General features: G+C 41.1%; 1 protein-coding gene across 1 annotated transcript in view; it reads left to right on the top strand.

Moving 5' to 3' along the window:
• The window catches only part of fgd (faciogenital dysplasia), a 59737-nt gene that overhangs the window by 41692 nt on the left and 3380 nt on the right, over window positions 1-14665 (top strand). Inside the window, exons 5-17 of the mRNA XM_030119370.1 lie at window positions 3547-3636; window positions 5388-5524; window positions 6967-7123; window positions 7254-7392; window positions 8967-9025; window positions 9500-9646; window positions 9733-9825; window positions 9915-9994; window positions 10714-10744; window positions 11567-11671; window positions 12429-12473; window positions 13950-14051; window positions 14240-14368. Coding sequence (XP_029975230.1) covers window positions 3547-3636; window positions 5388-5524; window positions 6967-7123; window positions 7254-7392; window positions 8967-9025; window positions 9500-9646; window positions 9733-9825; window positions 9915-9994; window positions 10714-10744; window positions 11567-11671; window positions 12429-12473; window positions 13950-14051; window positions 14240-14368 — 1314 coding nt within the window. The remainder of the gene's footprint in view (window positions 1-3546; window positions 3637-5387; window positions 5525-6966; window positions 7124-7253; window positions 7393-8966; window positions 9026-9499; window positions 9647-9732; window positions 9826-9914; window positions 9995-10713; window positions 10745-11566; window positions 11672-12428; window positions 12474-13949; window positions 14052-14239; window positions 14369-14665) is intronic.

The following is a 14665-nucleotide window of genomic DNA, read 5'->3' as shown; positions in this document are numbered from 1 at the left end:
AATGAAACGGACTAGTTTTAGAGTCAGTCTCTAATTTTAACCTTGAAGCAAGCTCAGTAATTCAAGTATTTGGAAACTAAGAAACTTTGTCAAATGTTTGAAATGATCATTGATCGAAAGAAATCATCCATTTTTGGAGCACAGACCACAAACTGTGTGAACTGCAGAGGCGTCTTGGTATCGAGACTTTCGCTTTAAGTCTTAACAGACGAGTGTTTGCTTCAGCTTTTGCTGTTGAATTTTCTTTTTGCGTGGTAACGAGAGAAAAGCCGGCTGATGTTGAGTCTTCCTGGTTTACTGGTGGTTTAGTGGTTTTGCACCCCACCTCACAGTGAGAGCTCCTTCGGTTTGATTCTGTCCTCTGGGCCTTTCAGTGTAGTGTTCAAGTCAAATATATCCATTTTAGCTTAGCTACGGGCTCTAAACTGTCCCTTTGTGCCCTGCGATGGGCTTGCAGACCTGTGCAGTGTTTCCCTTTCCTCTCAGTGTCTTGAGCTCCAGCCCGCAGTGACCCTAAGGTTGCTAAAGCCAGTAAAGAAGATGGATGAATGTTGAACTTGAGCACATCCCGCACCTACAGAAGTCCAGACTGCCCTCCTTATAATGGAAAAAAAATAGCGTGTGTCTATTATTACCTCAGCCTGAGCGAGCGCTTTCAAAGAAAACTTCTGCATGAAGCGTTATTAGAGCTTTAATTTGCCGCTCACATCTGACTGACTTGTATCTAAAAGCGGCTCCTTACATAAAAGGATAAATAGCTGCCAAAAGAGCAGTGAGAGGAACTTGTGCTTGCTGGATGAAAGAGTCTGCAGACACTAATCTTTCCACAGCTGAGCTACGGTTTCTGTTTTCCCACGTCTTTCGTCTAGAGTATTGATTGTAAACAACCCTGTCGATGCGCTTCCTGCTGCCGTTTGTTTCCTCGACTTCAAACTTTCCAATGCAAACATATAAAGGAAGAGCTTTATAAAGAGATAACACTATGTCTAGTGAAAGCAACTTTTAAGAGCACATTTTCTTGCAGGAAGCGATCTCGTCTGATCTTTGTAACGCAGTAACACACACCCATATCACACACACAGATGTCACACAAAGACGCCGCCGTCACCCACGCCCATAGTCTTTTGGGGAAAAGTGTCTCCGCTCTTCAGTGCTTCCTGATCCCAGCTCTGTTGTGTAGAGGAAGGGTGTGTTGCTGGGTATGTGTGTTTGTGTGCACTTGTTAATCTCTTCGTGTCGCTGTGAACTGAAGCTGACATGTTAATGGCTGCACAATGACAGCTTTTTTTCACAGAGGATGTGGGTATTTCAGTGATGTGTGCTGCAGAGGGAGGACTGAAGGCTTTTTTTTTGTTATTTTTCCTGCTGACTTTGTAGCAGTTATTCTGCAAACAATGACAAATTTGGGTCTGATTTCTGTCATTATGGTGTCTTGTACTGGCTGAACGAGGCTTCAGATGAAGGTTAGGTTTGGGTGAATGCACGCTGGAAATCACTGTGTGTGTGTTGTGTCTATGATACCGGTATGAACCTCATCGGCAACTTCACTTTTTGTGTCTACTTAAACATTTTTCACTTCAGCTCAGCCCCACTTAGTCATCGTGAAAGCAGGAGAAAGATTTCCAGCCTCGGCGCTGCTGCAACATATCAGATCAGTTTCATCAGTTTCTGCTCGTAAGCTAAACAACTGACATGAATGGAGCCTTGATTTCACAGTAATCCGCTCTGGATGGAAACTGCAGCCACAAGCATGACACAGCTGCCTTTTGAGATGCCATCCAAACGCTTTTTAAAACAGATTTTTCTTCAGAAAATGAAATTACTAACTTGAAAAATCACAACTAGTCGTCTCCTTCAATCATTTTGCTGCAACCTTCAATTTACAGAGTCTGGAGACACTGGGTCTCGATGGGTGAAGCTCTCAGGCATCAGTCACAGCGCAGGCAAAAAGAGACAAATTATTCCAGCACAGTTTGTAAAGTATGCCGATACTTATTAATTTTGAGCTTCCATGTCTTACAGATTGGAAAGTTTTAAGTTTAAAGCTCATTTCAGCAACAAATTCGTCACTTCAACAAACATGGGCATCGCAACGAAGGCAGAAAAAAAGAGCAAACGTAATTTGATAAGATTAACAAGATGAAAACAAAGAGCATGAAGAGTGAGATAAAATCCCACGTTGGATTAAAGGTGAGCTCAGAGAACTGTGCAGATGGAAGTGGAAGCGTTTCTTCTCCACGCACAGATAAACTCAGACATCCAGGTGAGGAAACCACAACCAAACAAGATGTTTGAGTAACATTCGGCACCTCTGTGTGAGGCTGAGTTGCTCCACAAGAAGCTTTGTTATGAGACACTTGTTCACTGTTTAACCCTCGAGAAAAATAGGGCTCAAAATATTGCACAAACATTCAAAAAGTCTACTCGTGTTTTTTTCTGAGCCATTTTTAAACATCTGAATTTGCAAAATCCAAAATAGGATTGATTCATTTACTGAGACATGTATATTTACCCAGATCTATTCAAACTGACTTTGTGGTTGCTGAGATATATTCGTTTCACTTTGGATGTCTAATTTTGAAGTAGAAGTGTGAAAAACAGGTTTAGTTTCCTCTTATATTTAAATATTTAACCTGTTTTGCAGTTTCCAGTCATTCAATCCTGACATCCACTAAATAGCAGAACAGCTTTTGTTCAGCTATTTTGCACTAATGTTTACTTCCTTTAGCGCAATTATTCTATTGAATGTTTTGCATTAGAATATAACATATTAGCAAGTTCAATTCATAGTTTTGTGCTAAAAATGCCAAACATTCAAATGATTTGTTTTATACTGGTCAAAGCAAGAATATATATTATCATTATGAGTAAATCCATGAAATTATATGATATATATGGATTATATTTAGGGCCGGATTGGAAGGACGGGGTGGCTGACACCCGTCACCATTTGTCCTTTTAATTCCAGACTCTTAGTTTCAAATGTTGCATAAGAGGCTCAAAGATGAAGAATCCCTGCACAATGTGAATTTATGTTTTGGTTCATAGTGGTGAACGTCTGGTGGCTGTGACTCAGGTTACAAGTTGTTAAATAATCCCAGTGTTTGGTTTAATCTCCAACTGCCTGCTTGTTGAAGACGGATGTCTGAATTTGCTTCCAGCAGAGGGTGAAGGGTGAAAACATGTAACATAATTATCATTGTTCATGACTTCGGATGTTTTTTGTCATCATAAAATAGGTAGGATCAAATAAGGCAACAGTAGAAACTTTTGTTCTTTTAAACTGATATTATGATTTTTCCTGATAAGCTCCATGTTTTTAGACACCTGAAAGATGAAATATCGTAAATCCTGAAAGAATGCTCTCCTGATCCACATCCTGTGTTTGTATTTATCTTTGCTTTGATGCCTCAGATGTAGTCGCTAATGTCTGTGTGCGCACGTGTGTGTGTGTGTGTGTGTGTGTGTGTGTGTGTGTGTGTGTGTGTGTGTGTGTGTGTGTGTGTGTGTGTGTGTGTGTGTGTTTGTGTGTGTGTTTCTCCTCAGTGCTCAGAGGCTCAGAAGCTGCTGAATATTGCCAAAGAGCTCCTCCACACTGAAGAGGCCTACGTAAAAAGACTTAACCTCCTCGACCAGGTAACATTTCATCATTTATAATGCTTTTTTTTTTTTTTTTTTTTAACTGTCACAGGGTTTTTTCTTCTTCTTTAAATTCCCGTGGTTCAGATTTCAATCTCCAGAGTGTGCCAGTGTTGTTAGTGATTAAGATCAGGACTGACCTGGATTAAAACTGCTGCTGTGATCCACTGCACAGCCACCCCGTGCTGGATGGATTACTCAGTGTTTGCATGGTCTTGTGTGAACCTTTGTGCGTGTGTGCATGTAGGTTAAATTTATGGGTGATTTTTATACTCGTGCAGTATTTAAAAAAGATGCATGCAGAGTAATCAAAATCTGTGTATATGTGTACACAGGAAGCAGCAGCATCCTCTCACAATGCTCTGTATTTACGTGTCAATCCTGCATCCTTCTTATGTTTTGCAAAAGCTCCTTATAAACATAGTGAAGGCTTTAAGATAGCTTTTGTTTTTAAGATTATCCTGAAAAATCCTACCTAGCGCTATTTTTAGCCTTCTCCTATTAAAATGATGTATTAACATGATAGAAATGATAAACCCTGCATTATCAACCTCTGCGATGCTCTCAGTGGATTTATGTTTGATTTTTTTCATTTTATTTTATAAGATACAATTTCTGAAGTTGTATGCAATTACCATAACATTAACAGTTTACTGGAGTAAATGTGTTTGAAGACGTTTAGCTCCACTCAAGTTCGTGTTTAAAGACTCATGATTCGTTTTTATTAAATGTCTTCAAAATATTCAAAGTGATTTGGTTTTTACTGTGGTATTTTTAAAAAGGGCTGCACAATACATCAGAAATCATTATTATTAGCATGAGGAACAAACATATCGTATAACTGTGATAAATGATGTTTTCATGCTCTGTGCATTTATGTTCTACAAATTGAAAGTGAAAAAAAAAACAAGAACGAAAGAAAAGGGTGAATAATCACAATTGATTCACTTGTTCAAAACAATTAATAAGCAGGACTGATTAAGTTTCGAATTGAATAATAATTAAGTCAGAAGCAAAAATAATTAAGATTTTTGCTGCTTCTAAAACGTTGCTGCCATGTAATGAACAAATAAACACAAAAAATAACAGTGGTTCAGTCACAGCTTTTTTAAAATCATCTCCTTTAGTATTTGTGTTTATATAATCACAGTTTTTGTTGCGATCCTGTATATTGTGTTATTGTTGACAGAGCTACATATGTTATGAAACCAAAACCTTTGTGGTACACCTTCTTGTTCAAGAAATCTCATTTCTATTTTTGCATGTAGTTTATAGCTATTTTTTTTTCAGCCTGCAGCAGATTTTAGTGCACACATGTTGGTGAGACTTCAGCCCAGGTGGTTGAGTCTTCCCTTCCTCTTTGTTCACTACATGCGGTGGCAGAGATAGACCGCTGTCCAATCACAGAGCAGCTCGGGTTTATTTGCTGTAGAGAACACAGAAACCTCGAACTCAGCTTCCTGTTTTTGTCGCTCTGCTTTCTTGTGCCACGCTGGTTTCCATGAAGCGGTAGAGCCTGGTCATTGTTGTGACTGGCGAGGAAGAAAAATGGTTTAAACTGATCATTGAGCTTGTTACAGAGGTCATGATAAGAATTAAAAAATAAGTAATCATGAGCTAAAACCTGTCAATTGCAAATGTACTGCATCCTGGTCTCTTCTCTGCTTCCCATCATGCTCTTTCCTTAGAAGCCAGTGTGAGCGTGTGCTTGCCGGAGGAGTCATTGTGCTCCACTGTTTCCTCTGCAGGTATTTTGCACTAAGCTCACCGAGGCGGGAATCCCTCAGGACGTCATTACAGGGATCTTCTCCAACATCTCCTCCATCTACTGCTTCCATGATAAGTTCCTGCTCCCCGAGCTCAAGACTCGGATTACCGGAGAATGGTGAGGAGTAAACACCGAGCGGGTTTTCCGTCCAGCCGGAGCGTGAAGCCGCTCCGGGGTTGGCTCGGCGGTCATTTAACCCGTCGGAGCTGGATTTGATTCAAAGGATAGCTGGGGCACTATAGAGGGACATTATCATCCACGTCAGGGAAGTCAGTCTGGTTGTAAAAGGTTGTGTGAGTCAGAGTTGCAGGATAGGGGCATTTTCTGCCTTTCTGTCTCGCTAAGCAAGAAATCTACCTCGGTTGTGTGATATTGTGCCAACATCAGCCACCCTGGGTGCATAATGACTCCTCTGGAGAGCCCTGTTTAGGGAAATCACCTGTCACATCGTGACTCCTCCAGCATTATTTTCTGGAAACTCATTAAATTTTTTTGTGCTCAGACAGAAAATAATTACAAAAAAAATATATATATATATCCAAACAAGTCAGAAAAGTGCAGCTCAGGAGGAACCTTCACAGAGGGATTAGTTTTTGACGTGCCGAGGAAATCATTTTCAGATTATTCTCATCTCTTATGAACCTTAGCTTGTGCCGTTTATTGGTGGAACCTGTGTCAGTGATGGAAATGAAAGTTGTGTCGTGAATTATCTGGAGAAACCATCTAATTTAATCAGCTAAAACAAATCCTTTAATTATCAGTTTCACTGTCAAAATGAAAAACTGTGCAAAGACCTAACCTCCCAGCAGGCTTTGCAGAGTTGCCCCTCAAGCTGTGACTCATAGGATCACATTAGCCTGTGAGTTCATGCACAATTACAGGTTCAGGTTTTACTCAAGGATTTAATGTTGGAATGAATCAAATAAGCAGAAAGTTAAACTTGCTGTAAAAATGGAAAAGATTTAATTTTCTTAACTTGACACAAGAGGGGGAAAACTCCAAGGCACTCATGAGTAGAGGACAATAGACAATAAAAATAGTGGAATAGTGGTTGGCACTTTCACTTCCCAGCTATAAGTTCCCTGGTTCGGCTTCGAGCCGGAGGTTTTTTCCATGCTGAGTATCACATGTTTTTCTTAGGATGTGACCACAATTCTAAAGTTCAAAAACGAATAAGTGATTCCCGTCAAAAGTTGTGAGCTGGGATGAGCTCCATGTTGAAGACCGTCACAGAATATATTCATTCAGAAAGCGTCTAATTTTATTTTTTCTGCTAAAACAGACTAAATAAACTGTATTAATCCGGTGTGGAACCAGGATTGTCATGTGTTTATGGCCTCATCTCTGTAGATATAAGAGCTCTGGTTCAGAGAGGGGAAAAAATTACTTTATGATTTCACCAATTCACCTGCAGATGCTTCTCAAATTGCAGAACTTTACTTTTCAAAGCATTGACTTTATGTTTTCTAAGTTCTTGTGCTGAAGCTGCTTTATTCATCGTGAGTGGCACGTAGAGAGGAGGGATAATCCCGTCCTGACTTCTTGTGTTTTTGTTGCAGGGATTCCAACCCTCGTATTGGAGACATCCTCCAGAAACTGGCTCCGTTCATGAAGATGTACGGAGAATATGTGAAGAACTTCGACCGAGCCATGGACCTGGTGAACACCTGGACACAGAGATCCTCACAGTTCAAGAGTGTCGTCCAGAACATACAGGTTTGATTCTGTTTTTTTTTTTAAATTCTGATTAAGAACTTGGAAGTCAATCTCAAGATTGCTTTGTTTGTTTTTTCAGGATCAGCCACTTTTAAAGTCTATTCTCCTTTGTGTGTGTTTGACCCTCCAGAAGCAGGACGTGTGTGGGAACCTGACGCTGCAGCACCACATGCTGGAGCCGGTCCAGAGGATCCCTCGATACGAGCTGCTGCTCAAAGATTACCTGAAGAAGCTGCCAGATGACGCCCTGGACCGAAAAGACGCAGAGAGTGAGACATTCATCAAACTCAGTTTCTACACACTCACTCAGTGCAGCGCTACCGCCGAATGAGGACTGGTCAGTCGGTCCACGGCATTAGATACATGAACCGGTGATCCTACAGTTACTGAAGCTGGATAAGAAAAGTAAAATGAATAGAAGACAGTGAAGTCATTCAAGGAAAGGTCACACTCATGTATGCTATAATAACTATGAAGCATTTAAAGGTCAGGGAGGAATTCTGAAACACAGTAACTGATGTCAGTTGACATTTCCAAAAAGGATTAATTAAGGAAGAAGAGTGTTTTTTTTATAAAGTTGAAGGATCTGGGACAGTCTAAAAGCTGCCCGATGATCTGAGCCGCCGCTCGTTCTGCAAATGTCCCCGTTTCCCTCCAGACAGTTTGGAAACCACATGATCCACTCCAGTGGTCAGAAGGAGTTAGTCAAACCGTGCCGCTCGGCTTTAACCCCGTCTGAGAGCTACTCCGTGACTTTTCACCTACTTTATGTTATGATTCACGGTGCAGGCAGTGCGTCACTAATCACATTTTTAGATTAGTGTCAAACTGCAGCGAGTCTTAAGGTCTTCTGAGGTCAAAATTTAGGCTTCAGTGAAATTAGGACTTTCTCTTTAATTCATTGTTTTCCTTTTATACTATATCCTCTGTGTGTTAGTCTGAGACACACACACAGACAAAACAATAGTTGATGCTGTATCATCACGTTTTCTGCTTTAGATTTTTTTATTTCTTTTTTAATTGTTTTGGCCAATTTTTGTATTCTTGTTAAATATTTCATGTTGACATGTTTATTTAATGATTTTAAGGCTGTTATTGGCTCCTTATCTCCTTTTGTTTTTATCGGTTGTGCCCTCATTTTCACAAAACCTGAATTTGACTTTGCTGACTTTTGTTTTCCCTTTGTTTACCTAATCTCAGCCTGTGCTGCTAATAACACACGATCACCCAGAGCAGTGACAAAATTCTGCTAAAAGAACTTTTATTTCATAAATTTTATGTTCGTGACAAAAACTGATGCCGGTTTGTTTTTTTTAAATGAAGGTTGCAAAAGTAACGTGAAGCTCAGTCGTGTATCATGAAGATAACAGCAGGATAGTCATCTCTTCCTGTTACACAGTTGTTTTAGTGATTTCTTCATTTTCAAATACGCGCCGGCTCGGTCTGAAACAGATTACACATTTTACGTCCTCCCACACGGCTGCGTCCGTCTCGCTAAGCCGTGACTTCATTGTTGGGAGTCTGTGGAAAAGCTTCTGTCGTCCACTCCTGCTGGAAAACAATCCATCACAGTTGCTTTGGCCTCGTTTCCCCGCCTGTACGTCTCTTTTGTTTATGTAGGTTATGATGAAGATGGCTGACTAAGGTGCTCGCAGGCATCGGCACTGGCTGGAAGCCACGCTGTGGTTAATGTTCAGAATGTGCATGTTTAGTTTTTATTTATAGACCTTCATGTCTGAAACCCTGCTCTTGTTTATCATTTCCAAACCGCCTTTTATGCATATCTTTAGAGAAAAGGAGTAAAATGTTGTGTAATCTGATGCATGATGTGTGTGTATTACAGAGGCACTGGAGCTAATATCTACTGCAGCTAACCACTCCAATGCAGCAATCAGGAAAATGGTAAGATCCGGCTTAATGCTGTAACTTCTTTTCTGTCTGATCGAGCTGCATAAGAGCTCGGCTCATGTGTTACCCAATGAGTAGCTGCCGCTGTACCGTCAGTCAGCACGGTTGCATTAGCGCCGACAGGAAGCTGCTGTTTCCTGCCTGCAGTTTCACAGTTCACAAAAATGTCTCCCTCAGTAAGACTCATCCGCTGCGTCTCTGTCCTCTCGTCTGGCATTGAAACCGAAGCCCTCACATCCTTTAAACAACTTCGCCTCGCAGTCTGTGTAAATGAATCAGTGAAGACATGTAATATGAACTTTCTGCCCTGCTGGGAAAGTCATGAATGAGTTTGCAACAAACTAAGGCCGTGTGGTAGAGTTTAGTTCAGGGAAGGGAAAGCAAGATGAAAGATTGAGTGTAACCAAGTTGCCTTTTTGGATAAATGAAGTTCTGAATCTTGAATCTTCTGCTGCTTAATGTTTCCAGGAGAAGATGCACAAGCTGCTGGAGGTGTACGAGCGGCTTGGCGGAGAGGAGGACATCGTGAATCCAGCCAACGAGCTGATCAAAGAAGGACACATTAAGAAGATGTCAGCAAAAAACGGAACAGCACAAGACCGATACCTCTACTTGGTGAGGAGATCGTCACACAGGTGGAAGGATCGTCTTACAGTGTCTTCCATTTCTGCCGTGCGTCATCTGTATTACTCCTGTTCCAGTTCAACAATATGGTGCTATACTGTGTGCCTAAACTCCGGCTGATGGGGCAGAAGTTCAGTGTGAGGGAGCGAATAGACATCGCCGGCATGGAGGTACCGCTGTGTTTATTTACAGATTGAAAACCTCTCGGAATTTTTTTATTGTGCTTGAAAATGAAGTGTTGTCTGCTCCGTGGCCTCAGGTGCAGGAGAATGTGAAGCAGAACCTTCCACACTCGTTCGCCATCATCGGTAAACAACGTTCACTGGAACTGCAAGCCAGGTGAGGACAGACAATCACACACACACACACACACACACACACACACACACACACACACACACACACACACACACACACACTACGGTTAAAGACTTTACATTTAGCGGAAAGATATCTCAATAATACGATGACTATACAGTTAACTCCTATGTAAAGTGTTGAAATCTCTAAATGGATATTGAGTCCCCTTATTGCAACAGGATGTAATGGTAGGTATGCAAAGAGAAAATGTGGCGTTTAGCAGTTTTCTGTGAACAGGCTGCATTTTTCATTTAAATACCCTCTGTTGTGTTACTACGGTGTTCTGGTGTGCTGTTGTAAAAATAACCCACCCAATCATTAGCACATCTGCTTCTTCCCATATTGCAGTATCTCCATCAGTGGACTCTTGTGATCCACAAATTATCTGTAATGCTCACTTAAGAGTTAACTGTAAGTTAATAAAATGTACATCTGATGCCGTGACATTTTATTTCACATCATTTTTGATACTCTGATCCTACATTTTCTTTTATCATGTTCATCATGATGTAACCAGGCTGGTGGGTTTTTACCAGTGACGCATTAAAAACTACTGCAATCAATATAGGATTTGAATTTTTATGCTCCATAATGACTCAGACTAAAAAATGAAAAAAGTCTTCACAGTGTTATGTTTTATTGTGATTGCCTGCTTATTTTTTTAGATTGAATCTCATAATGTGTCATTTGATTTACAGGACAGCCGAGGAGAAGGAAGACTGGATTCAGGCAAGCTTCAAACACACACACACACACACACACACACACACACACACACACACACACACACACACACACTGTGATCATTATTGTTGCAGTATTACACCCGGTCAGCATTTCGGGGCTCCAGCCTCGGTCGTTCTGCTTTATTAGAGGGTGGAATTAGAAAGAGATTTGCACCTCACACTCTCTCGGTGTTGGAGTGCTATTCTCTAATAAAGCGCCTCATTATTGCTCGTTTAGCCCATTAAAGCAGACTAAAGCTGATTAAAACATTTTGCAGGCTGGGCCAGCATATTACAGAGGCGGCTTTGGAGGATTTTCTGTATTTTCAGCTGATATGTAAGCAGGACAGAGAGGCTGAAATAAGGAGTGGCGCTCCAAAAGTTGAAGAGCGAAAAGTAAAGAAACAGTTTTTATGCACTGCTGCAGGTTTTTGGACTGCGACACAGGCCTCAGAGCTGAAGCAGAACAACTATGATGAGTTTTAAGATCCTCTGTTTCTTTTGCATTTAGGCCAAAGTAGGTTAAAAAGATCATCTTTTATTTCTCTCATGTCATTTTGAATAAAGTTGTTCGGATCTGTTTTGTTTCTGTCTATATAAAGTTCAAACTATTTGAACAAAGAACATAAGAGCGCCGAGAAATATGAGCTTTGTTATGTTAAACGTCAGCCTGTCACGTCATGCTGGGGGAACAGGTATGAAAAAACAAACAGAATTAGAGAAAGAAAACAGACCGAGCACGTTCGCACAGATCAGATAACTCTCTGTGCTGGTTACGAGACTTATACTCAAGAAACCGTCTGATTTTTTTTCTTTCCTCTCTCAGGTGATCCGAGCCACCATTGAGCGACACAAACAGAACAGCGAGACGTTCAATAAAGCTTTCAACAGCTCCTTCTCCCGGGAGGACGACCATCTGCCCGAGTCACCGGTCAGTCGCTCACTTCATTGATCCGTGCGTCGGCAGGTCATCCCGCGCAATGAATCATGGGACACTTAGCGGAACCCCAGATGACTTGGTTATAGTCTGGCCTCTGCAGGGCCCTCCATCTATGGACGTGGTCGTACTGTACAGGAAGCAAACCCCACACACACACGTAAAGAATGTGTGTATTTCCACATGTAGGGTCTGCGAGTCTCGTCCTCTCTCATGACCTAATAGGGAAAGCCCAGGTCCAAGTGTATACAAAAACTATTATGGATCTCTTTTGACCCACTTTGGGCTGGCTGTGGCTGGACCCGAGCCAAGTGACACAAAGCTGAGGGTCAGATTCTGAAGCTCCAGCCTGACACCTAGTGGTGGAGGCAGCAGAGTGCAGGAGGAAGCTGCAGCCGCTCACTGGTCACATTCACAACAAGATCCTCGTTCACAGAGAGATTGAGCACACGGGGAATTTCTTTTGGAGTTTTTGAGCAAAACAATAAAGATAGAAGCACTTAAACTGGCATATATTTACACATACTCTCATATAACCAAAATAAGTAATTTGATATATGTTTTTCATCTAGATTTTAGAAGATAAGTTGTCTTTCATGACAGAGACAGTCAGTGTTTTCTACCTTTTGTAGATATTCCTATAGTGTCATACACAAAAGTTTTGAAACACAGATTGTAACATCTTATTATTTTATATGATTTGTATCATTTCTATGCATCCTGTTGACCATTGTGCTTTTCATCTCCTCAGGGTCCCTGGTCCAACATGGACTCAGACATGGAAAAACACGAGAGGGTAAGATCCTCAAGTACCACTGCCTGGAATTACTCCTAAAATCTCTTTCCTCATCTCTGTAGAGTTATGATGGATTGGCTTTTTTTTTTCCTGTAAACACAGAAATGTTCTAAAAATTAAAATCAGAAGGCCATCCAGAGGATACATGAGTTTTAAGTGGATCATTTGAAACAGGGAACCGGTGTAGCTCTGCAAACAGTCAGTTACTCAGAGCTGGCAGGATCTGAATTGTTTTCATATTTCATATTCAGACTGTGTCTGTGTCTGATCAGCTTTAATTTACTGATTAATTTTGTGTGTTTTGTGAGACGAGATGAATGAGATTTTTTAACTGTCGAGCAGGCAGCCACATATATCTCATCCAAATCATATTTCTCTCACTGAAAGAAAGCATCTGCTGCTGAGTGCTGCTCTTTGTGTTGCTTCCAGTCCTCCGCAGTCTCCTGGTTCACTCTGGAGCTTCATCTGAATTCATTTAGTTTTACAGATTTGTGATGTTTTTGTTCAGCATGCAAATATTCAGCTTTATTCAGCATTTGCTGCAAAAAAAAAAAAAAAAACTTAGGATGTTGTGTTGCTGTAATTTTGATAAGAATGCTTCAAATGCCAGCATTGTTTTCATTTAGTTTTATTTGCATTCTTTCCAAAAAAAAATCAGTAGCACTCACTGAGGCAGGATCTTTGGCTTTGTGTTTAGTTAATGTTTAAGCTTACATGAACACAGAGCTGTTGCTTATTTTTATTTGCTTGCTGTTATGCCTTTTCTCCTGATCTCTTCAGATATTCCCTCTGACACGTGCTCCAAAGTTTTGAAATTGAGGCGACATCAACACTATCATAACTTTCATATGCACACATATTAGAAAAACAAATCATTCTTTTCACTGTAGCAATGGAAACAACACTGAATTGCACATTCACATTAGTGATGTGAGGAGAGGTCATTAGAGTGAAACAGGCGTGTCAGAAACGGAAACTTTGACCCACAACCACGCAGCTAATCCTCAACAGTTGTTGACACAAAGGGAAATCATTCAAAACATAATCCTAATTGTTATGGGATTACAACAGTAAAATGCGACATCACCCAACATCTTAACTAATCTGAATGGTAAATTCATTATAATAACACCGCTGAGTGAACTTAACCTGTTTCCACTGTCTGTAAATATAAACCACATTATTTGATCCTGTTAATTAGGCAGCAGCAGCAGTGAGAGGAGTTCCTGTGTTATCATTCTAAGACGATTGATTCCTCTCTTCATCCCACGCGTGTAAAACAACAATGTGACAGGAAATAGCATGTCTGTGAGGGAGCCTGCATGTGTCTGTTAATAGAAAGCAGACAGACGAGCAAACAGAGGGTGAAACACGAAGACCTGTCAGACCTCCACCACTCGTCACCCGTGCAGAAGGTGAATTCTTAAGCATCTGACTCCTGTTTTTTTTTTTTTTTTTTTTCCTTTTCCACCCCAGAAAAGTTCTCGTAAAAAGGAAAAAGAGAAGCAGACGTGTAAAGGCTGCAACGAAAGCTTCAATTTCACCAAGCGCAAACATCACTGCAAGTCCTGCGGAGCGGTGAGCACAGATGGGAGCAGGGAAATCTGGCCGCTGTTGAGGGAAATGTAGAAGTGAGCACACACGTGGAAATATATTTCAAACAATCAACTCTCTCTCTCTCTCTCTCTCTCTCTCTCTCTCTCTCTCTCTCTCTCTCTCTCTCTCTCTCTCTCTCTCTCCCCCTCTCTCTCTCCCTCCTTCTGCAGGCCATCTGTGCAAAGTGTTCAAAGACCTTGGACAACAAAACGAGTCGAGTGTGCCCTGAATGTTTTGAAGCGAGCCTCAGCCTGGAGACTCTCTGCACTGGTGAGCAGAGAAAAAAAGCTGCGCCTGAGGTGAGACACACTGCTTGTTTCTGAGGAGCAAATAAATTAAATAAATAAAGCAACATATAGGCACACGACAGCGTGTACATGAGTTAATTTTCCTGTTTTGATTCATGCCGGGCAAGTCACACTGATGTCCCAGTCTCCAGATCACACTGCAGGCAACGAATACAAAGAAAGACTCACATTGTTCCTTCCCAGTTCCAGCTCTGTTGTCTTAAGTAGCAAAGGACACGCTCAGTCTGTGTTTATTCATAAATTCAAACACATTCACAATGAATCACCACCTAACCTGAAGACTAATAT

Source organism: Salarias fasciatus, chromosome 20 (assembly GCF_902148845.1).
Source record: "Salarias fasciatus chromosome 20, fSalaFa1.1, whole genome shotgun sequence".
NCBI lineage: Eukaryota > Metazoa > Chordata > Actinopteri > Blenniiformes > Blenniidae > Salarias > Salarias fasciatus.
Note: the sequence above shows the minus strand (reverse complement) of the source record. Positions and strands in the feature narration are given on the sequence as shown.